This window comes from Hippocampus guttulatus, chromosome 11 (genome assembly GCF_054856545.1).
Source record: "Hippocampus guttulatus isolate MCC_2025c chromosome 11, RoL_Hgut_1.0, whole genome shotgun sequence".
In the NCBI taxonomy this organism is placed as follows: Eukaryota; Metazoa; Chordata; class Actinopteri; order Syngnathiformes; family Syngnathidae; genus Hippocampus; species Hippocampus guttulatus.
The window spans coordinates 7,790,340-7,804,169 of NC_141271.1; the positions used below are offsets into that span (position 1 = coordinate 7,790,340).

Here is a 13,830-nt window from a genome sequence, read left to right on the forward strand (position 1 = left end):
ATGAAGAAGGGAGTGGTTTTCTGATATATCACTTGTAATTTGCATACACGATCAATTAAAAAGCCGGCAGAGGCTGCAGAAGAGGTCATGTGTCAGTTGGTAAGCGCACACGGAGTGGCTTCGTAGAAAACTGCGCCTCCTGCCGGCAGAAAAGACAATCTCTTCCTGAGTCTGTTTGTTCAACTGTCCGAGCAAACATCTGTGACAAAATGCAAGATGGATTGTTGAAAATAGTACAGCATCCAAACTTGAATGTCTGGTACAAGTCCAGACAGTGACCCTGGGCCATTGTAAAACTCTTTGCAGTGATCTAAAGTTTCCAAACTGCTATATATTCATCAATATTGGCTGACATGAAATACCTACATTGTGATAACAATTTTCACACTTATCACCCAGGTCTATCTTCCAAATTCATAGTCATGCTTAACAGTTAACACCTGAACCTGTATTATTTTGCACTTCAATTTATTTTGAACAAAGATAACAATTTAGGGAGTTGTCACTTTATTTATTACAAATGAATCCTAAATTCAAAATTTGTTGCGTGTGTTCTATTTTTGACTTCAATTCTCCTTTGGAGAGCAACTGTTCTGCCTTTTGCCAGAAATAAACTAAAGGTCATTTTGATTAACTGAAATCATGTTATTCATTTAACTCATTTACACCCTTTGACGTATAAATACGTCAATTTGCGCATAGCCGTTCCCTTCCCATGACGTATTAATACGTCAATCACGTGTTTTCATGGGGGAAGGTGCAAGAGAGTCCAATGCAACTTCTCACCACAGGATTAGGCTTGACGGCAATGTTAAATAGCAAAAAAATGGCCATCGGGTGGCAGTGGTGCAAAAATCAACCAGGATCACGCAGCAGAAGTAGTAGAAAGGGCGTACAGTGAAGGAGGGGCATATGTGGATAGTGGATTGGAACATTAGCAACTAGCAGTGATGGAGAAAAGGAAATAACTAATAAAAATGATTTTTTTTCGGTATAAAAGCGTCCTCGAAACAAAACAACAAAGGAGATGGTGTTTGTGTGGAAGAGAAAATGACGCTTCCGTCACTAATCGAAAGCAGCACCCGTCAAACGAACGTCAGCCTGCACAAACATGGCGTGCTACACGCAGCCCGCATAGCTCACGCCGAGTTTCGAGTTCATCTGATGAAGATGAACTTGCTCCACGTCAGCGATCATCGCTTGGCAGAGCATTTTGTGCCTCCCGATGCCCCACGTCGCCCACAAATCGTCTCCCCGGCGACTTCCAGCGATGCCGGCAAAGAGGCTGCATTGCTTCGCATGGCCGACGCCGGGCACACGTCAGCGATTCGTTGGAATCGTCTCGTAAAGACGACGGCGAAAACGATGAATTGGAGAGCGATTTGGATCCCGATGTTGGACGAATATGTGCCTTCGGACATAACGGAAAGCAGCTGAGAGTCCTCGCCAGAGCCGCTGGAACGAGGAGGTAACTCCTGACTAGCTTGCAAGTTCCCATTCAAAACTTCATCACTTCTTATGCCTCCTCAGTCACTTTTATGTACCGCTACATTCCCCGCTATACTATGAAGTTGCCAGTAACACTCATCATTTATGTACGGTTGATGCGTCTCGTAGATGTGGATGAAAATATGCGCCGTAAATGCGCTGACTTGCATGTCGCCATAGGTTTTCAAAAAACAAACAAAAAAAAAACAGGACACATTTGGTCCGCTCAGCTCTGCTAAAACCACTAGTGTTAAATTCATTTTCCATTTCATTTCAAATTGGATGCTGAGCAACGTGGAATGAATGGTGTAAATAGCAGTGTGCGAGTATGTATGTGTGTGTGTGAGAGATGCTGAAATGTAAGTGGAAAGCAACAATAAAAAAAATTGAAAAATAAAAGTGTGGTAATTGTACATACTTCTATACATTACAGATTGTCCAACCAGAAGCCAAAAGATGACGACTCCTCGCTTTGGTGGTGGAAAGAAAGGTAAATAAAATGATTGTACCTCACTCTGCAGCAAGATATATTTGCAACTTTTTATGTTTCTATAATTTATAGGTCGTGCATCTGGACGTGGTGGGATGAATCGATGTGGTGACAAACTGGATGGAAGCCAAAAACCATCTTCTCCACAGCTGCACTTTTGTTCATAGTTCAATAGTTTTGATATGTGCAAATAAATTATTTTGCGACAAAAACATTATTTGTAATGTTCTTTTGTAGGAGGAACACATTATTGAGGTATTTGAGCTGCCACAAAAGCAAAAAATAGTGTAAAACTTGAAATGATGCTTGAAATGCATGCTTTTACAAAAAACTCATTTTCTCTGGATTTCTGCAGAAAATCGGCATTTTCCATCAAACTTAGCAGTTTTCTAATGCTGATTGCCAACGAACGGAGAAAGCTAGAAACAATCTTTTTTTTCTGCTGAAAGAAGAGAGTCTCACCTTTCTTTTGACAGGTTGCATGTATTTATAGCCATAGGGCAGAAAATTCTGTGGGCCTTGCAAATCAGTCGAAATTCAGTAAAATGTGAGGGATTGAGGGGGTTGCTCCAGTGAAAAGGGGTGGTATTCAATGAGTTAATATCTGTCATTGATTTAATAGAAAGTATCGGTATCAGTGAGTACTCATGAGTAGAGTACTCATGTGTTGAGTCTAGGTACTGGTAGCAGTTTGAAGGGGAAAAAAAGTGGTATTGAACATCCCGAATGAAAAGTTTTGTGCCAAATTAACAACATAGATAGTTAACAACAGCGAAGGTCAAGTCAAGTCAAGTCAAGTCAACAGTATTTATAGAGCACTTTCAAACAGCCATCGCTGCATACAAAGTGCTGTACATGGAGCAATTTAACATGCACAATAAACAGTAAGACAAATCGGTAATAAAGGCGGTAGAAAGCACCAAACAGTAAAACCAAGAACAAATCTAAGTCATGCTGAGTCGAATGCCAAAGAATACAAGTGAGTTTTGAGGAGGGTTTTGAAGATGGGCAGCGAGGAGGCTTGCCGAATGTTTAGTGGGAGGTCATTCCAGAGAGAGGGACCAGCAACAGAAAAGGCTCGATCCCCTCTGAGCCTCAGTTTAGTTCTTGGTACTTCTAATAAAGTCTGGTCCACAGACCTGAGGCGCCGGGCAGGTGTGTAGGGGCGGATGAGCTCAGAGAGGTAAGGTGGCGCGAGATTATTCAGAGATTTGAAAACAAATAAGAGGATCTTGAAAATAACTCTAAAATGAATGGGGAGCCAGTGACGTGATAGAGAGTGCAGGCTTCCTGTGTACCTGTTGATCATGTCATCTAGCTTGGCTAGGTCAGTGTGGGGGAAAGCGGGCTCCTCCTCCTCCAGCTGGGGCGGTCCATCCCCTTGTCCGTGCTCACCCGGTGGGCTCACTGGAGAGTTCTCATTAGATGAGTTAGGAGATGAAGTCTAAAATATAAGAAATATAAAATTTGAAATAAATGCAGTCATACACCCAGAACCACAGTAACATAGGGCAATGGTTCTCAACTGCTGCCACTCACATTGGCCAATTGTAGCAAATTTGCGAACCATGTTTTATAGACGTTACGAGCAAAGATCATATTTTATTTCAAACCAGCCACCGAATGAAGGAAATTAACCAATTAATTGGTAGAAATAGCTGACATTCAGAGAAAATTTGTTTATTGCTGGACAAAAACACAATCTGATACACCTATCCATAAAGGGCCCACAATCTATTGTGAGTCCTGACACACCGGGACACTGATATAAGAAAAAGGTTATTTGTTTGCATTTTGTTTCCATTTATTGCCCAACGTCAATCCTCCCAATTTTCCCGAGAAACATTGCCCTCTCTTAGCATTGCATTTGATCTGATATTTTTATTTAAATCCTACATTTACTGTTATGCGTGAATATAACAACAAAATTGCACTCAGTTGCAACAGGCATGTTGTATAATCCCAGAAGAAATCACCACTTTGATTTAGAACCAGAGAGAATCTTGACAAGAAATGTTGGCCTAAATACGAACCTCTGCTCGCAGAAACGTACAGAAAATTGCATAGGTACTAATTTCCAGACCAATAAGTCTTTTGAATATATTTGTCAGTAAATATGCAAATGAAGACTTTGGTAAACAATACACAAACTTGTCCTGGAAGCTTACATAGCGTCAATGCTCAGTTGCCCGCCACCACACCAGAAAAAAATTATTTCAAGACAAGATAAAATAATATTTAAGAGATAAGGGAAATGCTCATTCACTGCTTGAATCTAGGATTCAAGGCACAAAAAGGTGCAAATGTGGCAGAATGAAAATGCAACAGGCTTGGACTTCACATTATGCAGGTGGGTGCCAAAACATGTGAATAACTGAGACAAAGAGTGAACACTGGAGTTGCAAAAGGTCTCAAGAAAGAAGTGATAAGCGTTTTTGAGGCAAATATACACTTCAATCGGTCACTTATTTATTCAATCGGATAGTTTAGTTTAATTTCCGAAGCCACGCAGAGCCGTAACATAAGGATGAAAGAGCCGCGGGTTGCCGAACCCTGGTATCGACTTGAGACATCTATTTTCTATGTTGCTGTAGGCAGGTGTGAGGGCAGGTGTCAAACACGCCAGAGAAAGTCAACACGATGGATGGATGAATGCGAAAGTGAGAAATACGAAATGTGGGGGGGGGGGGGGGTGGTGAAGGCTCCTCCTGCTTGCTGCTTGGCTGACCTACATATACAGCTTGCCTCTCACGTATCACCACAGCTCATCAACACACACACACACACACACACACACACACACACACACACACACACACACACACACACACACACACACACACACACACACACCTTGTCTATCACTCAGGAGGGCTCTGTTCATTGATGCCTCGTCTTCACTGCCCCTCTCTTTCCGTTTCCCCACACCCCTCTCTTTTCATCCACTTGGGCATCTGTGAGTATGCGTGGTAAGGTACAACACTAAAAATCTGTTAAAAACCTAAGATGCAGTGTCTGAAATTGGGCAAGGGCACTTAAAAATTTCCTTCATCGTTGATAAAGTAAACTGTCGATAGTATCGTTACTAAATTATGTGACCACACGCTCCAGTACTAACTACAAGCTCAATATCAGAAATAACCTATTTACTGTATTATTAGTTGACACTGAAAGTTGAAAGTGTACATGGTCACCTTGTTGGCAGTGAGCTGGAGGGACAACCTGCTCAATGAAGATGTTTTAAGTCACAGAATGCTTCCCCCTGCGCCCTTTTCAATTGACTGACTTGCCCTTGTAAGAGCAAAATTCTCATCCGGAGATCTGTTTCCCTCCAAAATACATCCGTACTTTCACGAGGCAAAGGCTTTGATACAGCTTCGGGCTCATCTACAGTATACGTCTGTATGATCAACTTAAGACTTGACGGATCAATAAATCATCTTTACTGTCTCAAAGGTCACAAGCAAAAGAACAGTGATTTCATCTGAGTCAAATGCAAACAAGAATGTACAATTCAAAAATCAACCCAAATCTTGGTTTAAAAAACAATGAAGTTGTTTTAAGTTATTGTGTTTGGTCTTGCGGGCAAAGCAACAAAATAAGGGAACTGAGAGTTAGCCCCCAACCCCCATCTAATTGTGGCACAAAACCGAACAAATGTATTGTGTGATATCACATGTGATGTCCGCAAAACTTGTGAGATTTCAGATCAGCGAGCATCTTCAGCATGAACCCACAAGAGTGTTTGACTTCTTGTCTTATTAATTCTAGAAAATCCTATAAAATGCCACATGGTGAAAATATTACTCTGCAAGTATATGTCTTCAAAGGATGTGTATTTCTTTTGACTTTTATAGGGTTATATTATTAGTGAACCCCCGCAACGGTGTAGTTCATCTTCGGAACGTCAGCTATATAGTGGATTTTTAAGCAATTTCTTTTCATGGCTTAACACAGCAAGTCCGAATGTAGAGTTGTATAATGTTAGTGTAGTACCGCAACATGCAAGACAGCACTGAGCTCCGCTGGACCTAGATATAGTGCAATTAAGAACAAGGTGAGGCAGAGAATGTTCCCCACTCATCTGCAGTGACAGTCCCTGTCCCCAAAGAGCAGAGAGAATATATGACTGTTAATAATGTTGTGGCTTGGGCACTTCTGTTTAAATAAGCAAAAACGAATTATCTTTTTTTGTAGGTGATGTGACAACATGTTAAATTGTGAATTTGGCATTATACTTTCACATTAAGTTGCTTAATGTTAAACTTAAAGCTAAGACATTTTTATTATCGGGTTTGGTAAACATTTGGCTGTTTAAATATATACGTTTGAATTCGTTTTTCTTTCATGACTCGGGTTTCGAGTAATACCTTGAATGACACTTGGCCTCTTATTTGAGGAACTCTGCGAGCTGTTCCCTCGAAGTGATGTTAGACAAAAGTCTCCCATTTCTTGACAGCAAACTTGTGTGTACAAGGTTTTTCCTGCATTCAAAATTGCGTGGAGGCCATCTCCAACTAATTTTGTGCTGCCCACAGCCAGACCGATTGATATCGCTCAACACAGCGTAAAGCTGCTTTACGCTGTGTTGAGCTGTCCCACTGCGGCAGCGATGTATTTTAACCGTAATTGCAGCGTTGCGGCACTATGGAGGCGCTATATCAACACCTGGGCACAGGAAACACCTGAAGCAAATACCAAAGAAGAAACCAATCAAATCATGCCCCCCTCACCCCCACGGTAGTCGGTGTTATCGGTGGCCTGATTTTCCCTAGCGCTTTCCACAAACGGGTAAATATTTCCTGTTTTTTTTGGGGGGGGGGGCATCCAAGCATGTCATGTTTATTAAAATAAATGTTTCCTTCGTGTCAGGACAAATCAGCAAGGCTACATGAATCTGTTTCCAATTAGGAGCATAACAACACGAACTCAACGCATACACGATTGAAACATTTTTTTTTTTAATTCCTCTTTCCATATCGTCTTAAAAACACACGAGCCAGTGACTATGACAAACAGTGGCTAAATGAATTAACCTGGCTCAGGCATACTGAGGAAGGCATGCACTGTTATTTATGCCAAAAGCACTGCGCCCAAACACAGCAGGCAATTACTGCTTCCCTTATGAGAGAGCCATCAACCAACTACAGGCTGGACACATTAAAAAGACATGAGGTGACGGCCATTCACAAAGCGGCCGAAGAGAAGGAGAAGTATTATGAAACATGGTAGTATGTAAACACACACACCTAATAAAGTTAGAAAAACTAAAATAATATAGTTTCACTAGATAGTTTAAGATATTTTTTCCTTTTTTTTTCTTAACGGGAGGACATTGAAGCGTCCAATTGCAGCGCAGATGTACACTGAGCACAGAGCACTTGAAGGCTGCTTCAAAATAATACGAGTGGTTCAAACAAAAGTGGCCCCACCCCACAAGCTATAAGTCCATCATTTTCCTATGCAAGTTTTAATAAACAAATACTTTAACATAAGAGTCATGTTCTTTTTGGAAGTCTCAACTTAAAAGTCTGATTCCTGTAAAAGAGAGCGAGTGAGTTGAATTTACAGAATACATGCACGTCATGGCACGTGGTGAGGATGGTACCACCTCTGGCTTAATTTGAGTCAGGTGTATTAGTGAAAGACATTTTTTGGGCTAAGGAATTCTTTAAGCAAAGGAATTCTTTAAGTGTGCTTAAATAAATTGATGTGCATTTTAATAAGTGCGTAGAAGTGTATTCAGTGTAAAATGCATGTGTGGAGAGGTAAAACTATCAGGGAAAAATGTTTCCTTTTTTTTTTTTTAATTACGTCAGTCTGGAACGTATCATTGTGATCAGAAGGTTCACTTTAGAGTGGTTTTACTCAAAGAATGCACTAATGTATTAAAGACATTACCTAAGTTTTATGATGACAAAACTTTGAGCTTGAATTAATGCATTTACAATTTATTTAAAATGCTGACCTGGTTTTGTGGCAACGGAGGTTGGCTCTGAGCATCAGGCGCCTGGCCCTGGCTGTCATTGCCCCCCACCGGAGAGCCACGCGTGGTGGCCGTCATGCTCGCCACAGGGCAGATCTTGGCAATCTTGGCCTCTTTATGCAGCGCTGACCAGGAGGGAAATCAGAGCCACCTCAGCTGTGGAGCGGAGGGAAGAGCGGCCGAATACGCGAGAGAGGGACACAAGCACCTGGAGATCTGGATGTGCCGCTGAGACCATTGCATAACCTGAAGTGATGAAGGAGAGAGAGGTAAAGGTTAAAGGTTGGAATTAATCAGCAGGCTAGGGTAAATCACTTGGAATATATATATATATATATATGCAAAGCAGATTTTCATTGCGTCAATCATATGGGGCCGAAAAAACAGTAATTTAGGACCTTCAAGAGTTCTCATTTCATTAAATCTCAAGAGGCACCAGAGACGTTATTGATCAAAGGGTAGAAACATTACTTTTCCTACCCTTTTATCAATAATTGTCTGAAAGAAAAATGCAATTGCTCTTTACTTTATTTTAAATCAGATTACACCAAATTACGCTACTTCGGCCAAATTAACAATAGTAACTTCTCACTATAAATACTATGATGCTATAAAAGTGCCAAATAATGTTTCAAACTGACATATCGTGTCTTTTCGGCTTAAAATTGAGTGCCCAAGTTGTTCGAAACAGTTTAAATGTTTATTATACAAAATTGATGAATTTCCATGTTTTTTTTAATGTTGGTACAAATGCAAATGACAACACAAGGTCTTCCCAGATGAAGATTCCCACATTCGCAGGCAGTTATCAGACCCATTACAGAGGCAGGTCTTGTGTGGAAAGGTAAAAGGGGTCCTTGGTTTAAGGCAGATATTCCGCCTTTATTAGGTTCTGCGTAAAAGGCAAAGTGAAGACATTTTGTGGGATTGTCAAACTTTGATGTCAACAAACAGCAATGCATTCTAATATATCATCATATACATCATATATCATCTTCTTACATTTTGTTTATACCATTAACATTTCAGTCCATAATGAGCAAACAAAGGGCCAAACCATACAAATCTGTCCACAGCAAAATGAAACAAACGTGTCACAAAGAAGATAGTAATGATGATTTTTAGACTTGTATTTAAACATCACCGTCAAGGAACAACATGTCATTAAATGTCAGACAGGCAATATCGGTTGTCAGGATTTTGTCTAGCTAAGGTATCCAATCAGAGTCAAACCTATGGCACACACCATCAACCAAATAAATGATGTCAGGGAAATTCTGCTGTTTTTTTTTTCTTTAAACTGGGGACGATTTCAAGTCTCATGTCTCCTATCGTGAAAGAGAAGTGATTGGTTCCTCCCAATCAAATGAATTTCTGCTCAGAGAGAAATTTGATCAGCCGTGATAGTGATCTTGTACATTTAGAGTTATGACTACATTTTACAGAGATTACAATAATAATTTTTAAATAATCATGTCATGAAAGGTATTATGCATCAAAGTTTTTTAATCCAGACTGAAACAACCATAGATCATGGTCACTGTCCTATGAAAAACACATATGTCCATTTTATAAAAAATATTCATGTTAATGGAAAATGACAAAAAAATATGGACATTTGTGTTTTCCACAGGACAGTGACGATATATTTAAAAACTGTATGTCTCATCAAGATTTGCTGTGGTTTCAATTATGTTCTGTGCAACGGTGCACACCAGGTATTGAGATGACAACATTCACACTTAACCTAGAATGCACCAGAATGAACCGAACCCACTGGGAGGACAGCCTTAGAAAGAAAACAGGACTGATGTTTCATTTTATGGTGTTAGAGGTGACACCAAAGTGTCCATCTTATTCAAGTCATTTAAAGTGGGTTACCCATCATTTTGCTAGGTTATATCCTGTCTCACCAAATACTACATGCCATACAAGAACCTAGGCAAAGGAAAAGGAAAAGGAAAAGATGGTTGATGTATCCACCCCACCCCCCTGCTAACCATCCACGGTGTTGCTAAACCACCTGCCATGACAATTAGCACACTAAAAGCCCTTTCTAGAATAAACTTAATGTCGACCGGCCTTTTGGACTGAACCGGCTTTACAACATTCGAGCATTCAGTGTTAAGTACGAACCGATAACGAATGGATGCACAGCCCATGGCAGAAAGAAGTACACGGTGACAATCGTGGGATGAAAAAGAGCCTTTTATTTAATTGCGGCAAATGGCTGTCATATTTGACGTCTGTTTTTCGGAGTAGAGGCTAGCGAACGTCCAAGGCGATCCACCCAAACAGCCGAGCCTCCGTGGAGGCCTTGTCGTCAAAAGCGAGTTGCGTTGAGACGTGCAGGCCTCATCATCACTCGGCCAGGCCTGACATTACGTGAGCCGCTCTCATAGCATACGCATTGATAAGCGAATGATAAGTGGGCGAAATATGGTTAGCGCCCCACACTACTAGCAACGAAGACCGAGTGTGATTGTGAGACGTTCCCCGTTGCCCAAGTTGTGCTCCCGAATCGCCATTTGCAGTTTGCTTGGGACATGCTAACGATGGTTTACCCGTCGGCGCTAACGTCCCGAGTTGGTGGAGTTAGCTAACCCTATTCTATTTTGATAAGTACCGGGTTCATAGGACTCAACATTTAAGAATTTTGTCCAACTTGTATGTAAATCAACTGTAGTGAGCAAAGACAAGGCCATTGTTTTCTGAGTTTCGAAAAGGTCGCGCTGCTCATGAATAACAAGAGCCTACAACTGAACGCAGGAGTCGTCTATTTCCTGAAATTGACGAGAGTTCGGACTAGCATCCAAGTTTTTAACTTGGATTACCGATATACTTTCATTTATATCGAACGAATACAACCCAATATAAGGTAGCATTTAATAGGGATGTTATACGTAGAGGTTGTGAAAACTGGTTAAATACACCATACATTTTAACACTGATAGACAAAATATTTATAGAAATTGTTCAGCTAGTAGACAGCGTCGTCAATGGACGAGTAGCTACCAGTAGCCCTGGTCCAGCCAGTAAAACCGGGCGAGTTCCTGGGAACGGACGTGATGTTTGGACAATGAATTGCATTTTAACCACCTTGACACATGATTACACAATGGAAACACGATAGCTGTGAGTGGGCAACATCCCAGCACATGAAAAGCACGAATGACACAAATACTGTAGTTTGGTTACCTGCCGTGCACCACAGCAGCTGACGCTAGTAATTTACTAGCCGTACGGCTAACAATCCCACCTCTAGGGTTAGCCTACGGAGCTAGTTAGCCAACAACTCACCAGGAATTTGATAGGACTTCTCTATCCGCCGGCTACATCCAGCCTTGAGCGGCGGCGTTGTCGTATATTATATAAACGTGGCCTGGTCTTGGTGATGGTTTTTCGCAGGAGACACCGACCCGCTGTTAGAAAGATCTTTGTAATTCCGACGTTTCACCACTCTTACTTCTGGGTGTTTTTCCCTGCGTCACCGGCGCAGTCACAGCCCCCTGACTCTCGACCAATTTCTGGGGCTTGTCACTTCGGTCCCAGCAGCAGTCACTCACACACAACTTGAATCAGTTCAACATGGCGAAAGCGCAGTCGGGTGCAAGCGTCGTTCCGGTTCAAAAAAGGCCAGACGAGCGAGTCCCAACTCCAAAAGCGTCAGCCCTCGTCTGTAAGAAGAGATTGCGCCGCGGCCGAGTACCAGCCCAGTCAACACAACATCAGATGAACGGAAAGTGCATTTAACTGCTCCACAGACTGAAAGCCAGAGGAAGTCCGGCTCCGATAAGATCCAGCTCCGTGTTTTTGCTAAAACTGGACGATGAGCTCAGCCTGAAAGACCATAGTCGCCCACCACACACTAATGCTGCGTTCCAGTTACACACGAAAAGTCGACAATTTCGAGTTTTTAACAGGTGCACCCCTTACGACAATCGGAAAAACGGCGGAACCTTGAACTCGACTTGCAAAATGGCTGCCTCGCCTGTCAAGAACAAATTAAACCAGCCAGATTGTTTTTTAGCATAGTTTTTTTCGTGCCCCCCCCATTCCTACTTTGTAATAGTTTATGCAATGTTGCCACGTGTATAATACGGTCGCTGTGATATTCATAGTTGGTGTCGCTTACCTATTAGTCGCCGCAATCCAGCGTTGAGTCGGAGGGAAAAACAGTTGTAAAGCAAAACTTTAGATCCCCGAATAAACTAAGGACGATAATCGCACGAATAATGTTCCAACTATTAGCGTGTTGATGTCGGTTAACTCTGAGGGAACATGTCGTTTGTTCGCATACCCTCGTGTGATTCAGCGACTACAGCAACGATTTATATAAAGGTGCCGTTGCAGAACTCTTTCAAGTCTGTGATGTTCATGTGCGTATCCCCTTTATGTGTATTCGGTCGAGAACATGGACGTGCTTGTGGTCTCACCCCCTTGGCTTTTTTTCCCAACTGTATGATTATAGATAGCTATTTGTATACGCACAGGGATATTGTAGTGTTTTAATCATGCGCTTTTTTTCTCCAACTATTTAGTTATAGATGCCTATTTTTATACACACATGGATATTGTAGTGTTTCAATCATGCGTGAATTAATAATACAGACAGAAACCATTAATTACAACCCCAAATTTGTGTTTTTCACGAGGCAACCGTTTGACTTTCTTTCGTCCGAGGGTAAGGGAACGTCGCACGCGCGAATGAAAAGAAACAAAAAATACCGCAAGACAAAATATTGGACTAAACGGTAAATATATAATTGACATATTTGCGGCTAGCTTTACCCTATTACAAAAAAGTCAAAACAAAAAAATGTATTGATTTAGCATTTTTTGTGTTTGATAAAAATGCAAATGTTTGTGTAGAATAGGAAGGTTAATATGTCAAAACCGGCGACCCGGTGGGCGACTGTTTAACATGTTGGTCTCACCGTGCAGAGGTGCAGGGTTCGATTCCGGCTCCGGCCTTCCACTGTGGAGTTTGCATGTTCTTACTGTGCCTGCGTGGGTTTTCTCTGGGTACTCTCCCCGTGCCTGCATGGGTTTTCTCTGGGGACATCGGTTTCCTCCCACATTCCTGATGACAGCTGGGATGGGCTCCAGCATGCCCTGCGACCCTTGGATGGAATATATCAAAACCATCTGGAGATACAATGCAGATGTGAGTAGTACCAGAGAAATCAAGGTTGGGTCACAGATTATGGTAATTGCAACATTGGAAGAAGACAATACATCACACTATGTAATTGAAGAAAGGAAAATGTATAGAACTTTTAATCTGCATTGACGGAAACACAGGGGAAATAAAGGGTGATTATTGGTAGAATATATCGGGAGACCATATGGTGATTCATAATTGTACGTATTTGGTTGTCATGAGACAGCAGCAAAATTGATATTTGATGGTGGTGATTGAAACTGTATTATTATTCTGCACAGGAAAGGAATTCCCTTGTGTTTTTTTACATACTTGACCAATAAATTTGATTCTGATAAGAGATGATGATATGGTACACTGCAAAGACAATATTTTGTCTCACCCATTTTGGTTAAGTGCTATCTTCTGTCTGCGTTACATGACATCGTTGATTTCTATATGTGATGTCGCTTTTGATATTCTTGTCCAATTATTCTAAGCAAGTGCCGGTAATTAAAATAAAAGCTGGCCCATTGCAAAGGCACATTGTATTCTTTTATAATACAGGTGTCAAATTTAAGGTCTGGAGGCATTTAAAGCAAATCGTGTGCATCGACTTCATGTTTCCTGTAAAAAAAGTACATTTGCAAATTGTCCGCCTCTAATAACACCTTGAAACACAAGCAATTTGTTACCAGATCCCTTTTGAATTAAAAACAAATA

At 41.3% G+C, this 13,830-nt stretch overlaps 1 protein-coding gene across 3 annotated transcripts in view; it reads right to left on the reverse strand.

Annotated features, from left to right (window-relative positions):
• usp9 (ubiquitin specific peptidase 9) overlaps positions 1-11,721 on the reverse strand; it is a 46,641-nt gene extending 34,920 nt beyond the window's left edge. For 2 of the 3 annotated variants that reach the window (XM_086123218.1, XM_086123217.1), the window contains exons 1-3: positions 11,265-11,720; positions 7,947-8,210; positions 3,277-3,422 (exon numbers count right to left, since the gene is read on the reverse strand). In XM_086123218.1, the coding sequence (XP_085979344.1) occupies positions 3,277-3,422; positions 7,947-8,042 (242 nt within the window). In that variant the 5' untranslated portion in view covers positions 8,043-8,210; positions 11,265-11,720. Of the gene's footprint in view, positions 1-3,276; positions 3,423-7,946; positions 8,211-11,264 lie in introns of all 3 variants that reach the window. The other variant, XM_086123219.1, reaches the window with a different exon arrangement.
• Positions 11,722-13,830: the final 2,109 nt, after the last annotated feature.